Source organism: Solanum tuberosum, unplaced genomic scaffold, assembly GCF_000226075.1.
Source record: "Solanum tuberosum cultivar DM 1-3 516 R44 unplaced genomic scaffold, SolTub_3.0 contig00237, whole genome shotgun sequence".
NCBI lineage: Eukaryota > Viridiplantae > Streptophyta > Magnoliopsida > Solanales > Solanaceae > Solanum > Solanum tuberosum.
The window spans coordinates 1-2,887 of NW_006240710.1; the positions used below are offsets into that span (position 1 = coordinate 1).

The following is a 2,887-nucleotide window of genomic DNA, read 5'->3' on the forward strand; positions in this document are numbered from 1 at the left end:
CCACCCCCACTGTTCATATAGAAGTTAAATTCCATACTCATATATATTAAATGTAAGTAGCTCACCCATTTTCAATCATAGCGCACCTATTTCATGATCAATAAAATAAATAGTTTGCTCAAAACGTATCACATAAATTGAAAAGTAGCTCACCCATTTTCAATCATAGTGCACCTATCTCGTGAATAGAATAAATAATTTGCTCGAAACTTATCACATAAATTGAGAGGTAGGAAGTGAATAATTTACTCGAATCTTATGAAATTTCAATCTTAGTGCACCTCTATCTATTTTTTTTTGCTTGATATTGCACACTAAGTGGGGTCCATTCTATACTCCCTTACCTCAATTTATTTTTGCAATTTTAAAATAATAACAATCTTAAATTATTTGTTACTATTTTATAAGTTCAAATAAAATTAATTATGTTTTTTCGTTTTCTCCTTGATAGTAATTATTCTTGAAAATTACAATTTAGAAATGTATAAATTTCAATTTAACAAATAAAACGAATCAAAGAAATCATGTTGATTAATCGATGATATTAATTACTAGTATTTGTTATTTGATGTATCAGAAACAAGAATGAGATATCGCAAACAGTACCAAGAGAAAAATAGTTTGTTACAAAAAAATAAAGAGCATAATAAGAGACATAGATGACAAAGTCGTGTTAGTAACACATATTAATTATGCCTGAAAAGTACATAAATCAATCCACATGACTTCCCAAGGTTGAGTCATACTTATTTCTTACTACTGTAACCAGTACTTATTATTAATCCTAACAATAGGAAATTCACATATTATTAGTTCTCAACTATTGAATATTAGATTTTTTGTGATCCACCATAACGTCTTTCTCTTGGCTGAAACGACTTTAAAGCGTCGATAAAATCTTCTTGTTCCATGTCAGGGAACAACTTCTTTGCAAAATAGAGTTCAGTATAAGCTAATTGCCATAACATGAAGTTGCTAATTCTTTGCTCTCCACTTGTTCGAATTAACAAATCTGGTTCAGGAAATTCGGCGCGATGAGTTTCCAGTTCTTGTTCAAAGATGTTCTTGTCAATGTCTGTTACAGCTAAATGTCCAGTATTTACTTTACTGGCAATGCTTTTGGTTGCTTGTAATATATCTTGTCGTCCACTGTAATTGAGCGCTATTATAACATGCAGTCCCGAATTAGATTTCGTCATCTCCTCCACCACAGTCACAGCTTCTCGTAAAGACTTGGAAATGGTTGATTTATCTCCAATAAATGACACTCGTATATCAAGACTATCACGTAGAATAATGTGTTCAAATTTTGTATAATTCCTTAAACAAAAGAAGATACATACAAAAAAATAAAGCATATAATTTCATTTTTTTGTTCGATGGTGGTGATGTTTGAATCAGATGTATGCATGTTAATTCTATGAGTGCTTAATTAATTAGATTGGTTTTATTTGTTTTCACTAAAATTAAGATATTTAAATTTGAAGACTTATGTGAATATAAAGATGCACATTATTAATCTTAGATATTTGAATATGATACTCCTATTAAAATATTGTATTGAGATTTGAATACTTAATAATAAAAAGTGGGTGTGATGGCATGCGATGATGATTATGGATGTCAACTAGGATGGTGTTGGCTAATGGTGGTATTTTGTATGTGGTAGTAGTTAATAGTAATGGTGGCTGACGATAGTGATTCACAGTGATGGTTAATAGTGGTAATTGGTGATGAGAATAGTATAATATAGTGGTGATTTGGTGGGAGTTGTTGTAAGGGTGATAGATTGCAAATGAGTCAACAATGATGTACGTAACTGACAATGGTGGGTGATGGTAACCGTGATAGTTAATATAAACAATTCACATATATTCAAAAACACTTGATGATTATAGAGGCAAACATTTAAAAAGAGCCTACCTTGTCCATTCATCCAAGTTTTCTTTTAAGGTTGCCAGATTTAAAAACATGTCCATGAGAAAGTCAACCTCTTGCTGCATCACCCAATATTTAGATATGTTAACAGATAAAATAGAGAAATCATTTTTCTTTTTCACTTGATGATTTTTATCATATGATTTGACATGATAGATCACAAAGATTAAAATATAATTTTCATGGTAAAATTTTATCTCAAAGGACATTAAACTAAAATGACTTACTTTGGGACGAACCCAATTTTCAGTAGAAAATGCAAATACAGTAAGAACTTTGATTCCCCACTGGCAACAAAGGCGAGTGAGGAATTTTATTTTCTCCTCGCCAGCGCGGTGACCATGATCTACGCTCAAGCCATTTTGTCTTGCCCACCTTCTGTGACCATCCATAATGACTGCCAAGTGCTTCGGCATTAATTCTCGCTTGAGGCCATCCGGCAGTGCCCGCACCACTGCCGGCCCTCGACCAAGCTTCACAGCTGCATTATCGCTGTTTGAAGTAGCTGCAAGAACCTTGGGGAATTTGGTAAGAAAATTATATCGGTTTGATCTGCTGGTAAGTGCAATATTGGAATTAAGGGGAAGTGAGAATCCCAGGGATAACATGTTGCTGTACGTTTCTGTATTCCAAAATGCGCATTCTCTAGGCATCTTAAGCCACACCATTAAATATAACTAGTTAAATGACTAGATGCGCGCATATTATGATTAAAAAATTACGCTTGCATGAAAGCTCGTGAATTCTCAATCATTATAAATTCATAAAGTAACGTGTACACTTTCGCTTACTTTCCAAATTTCTTTGTCGTGTTGATCTGAAGCATTGACGCAGATATTCAGCGAGTCCAGAGTCAAAGGGATAAAAAAAAAAAAATTCAAAAATTTCGAAAGGACAACAAAATTAATTATCGAATTAAAAGAGCAACTTTTTGACGGAGAATTGGACG

At 32.9% G+C, this 2,887-nt stretch overlaps 1 protein-coding gene across 1 annotated transcript; it reads right to left on the reverse strand.

The window, feature by feature from the left end:
- Positions 1 to 671: 671 nt before the first annotated feature.
- On the reverse strand, positions 672 to 2,632 carry LOC102584404 (dehydrodolichyl diphosphate synthase 2-like). Its single transcript, XM_006367999.2, has 3 exons — positions 2,166 to 2,632; positions 1,924 to 1,997; positions 672 to 1,281 (listed from the first exon to the last, which is right to left on the reverse strand). The coding sequence occupies exons 1-3, from the start codon at positions 2,604 to 2,606 to the stop codon at positions 831 to 833; spliced, it is 966 nt and encodes a 321-aa protein (XP_006368061.2). The 5' UTR covers positions 2,607 to 2,632; the 3' UTR covers positions 672 to 830.
- Positions 2,633 to 2,887: the final 255 nt, after the last annotated feature.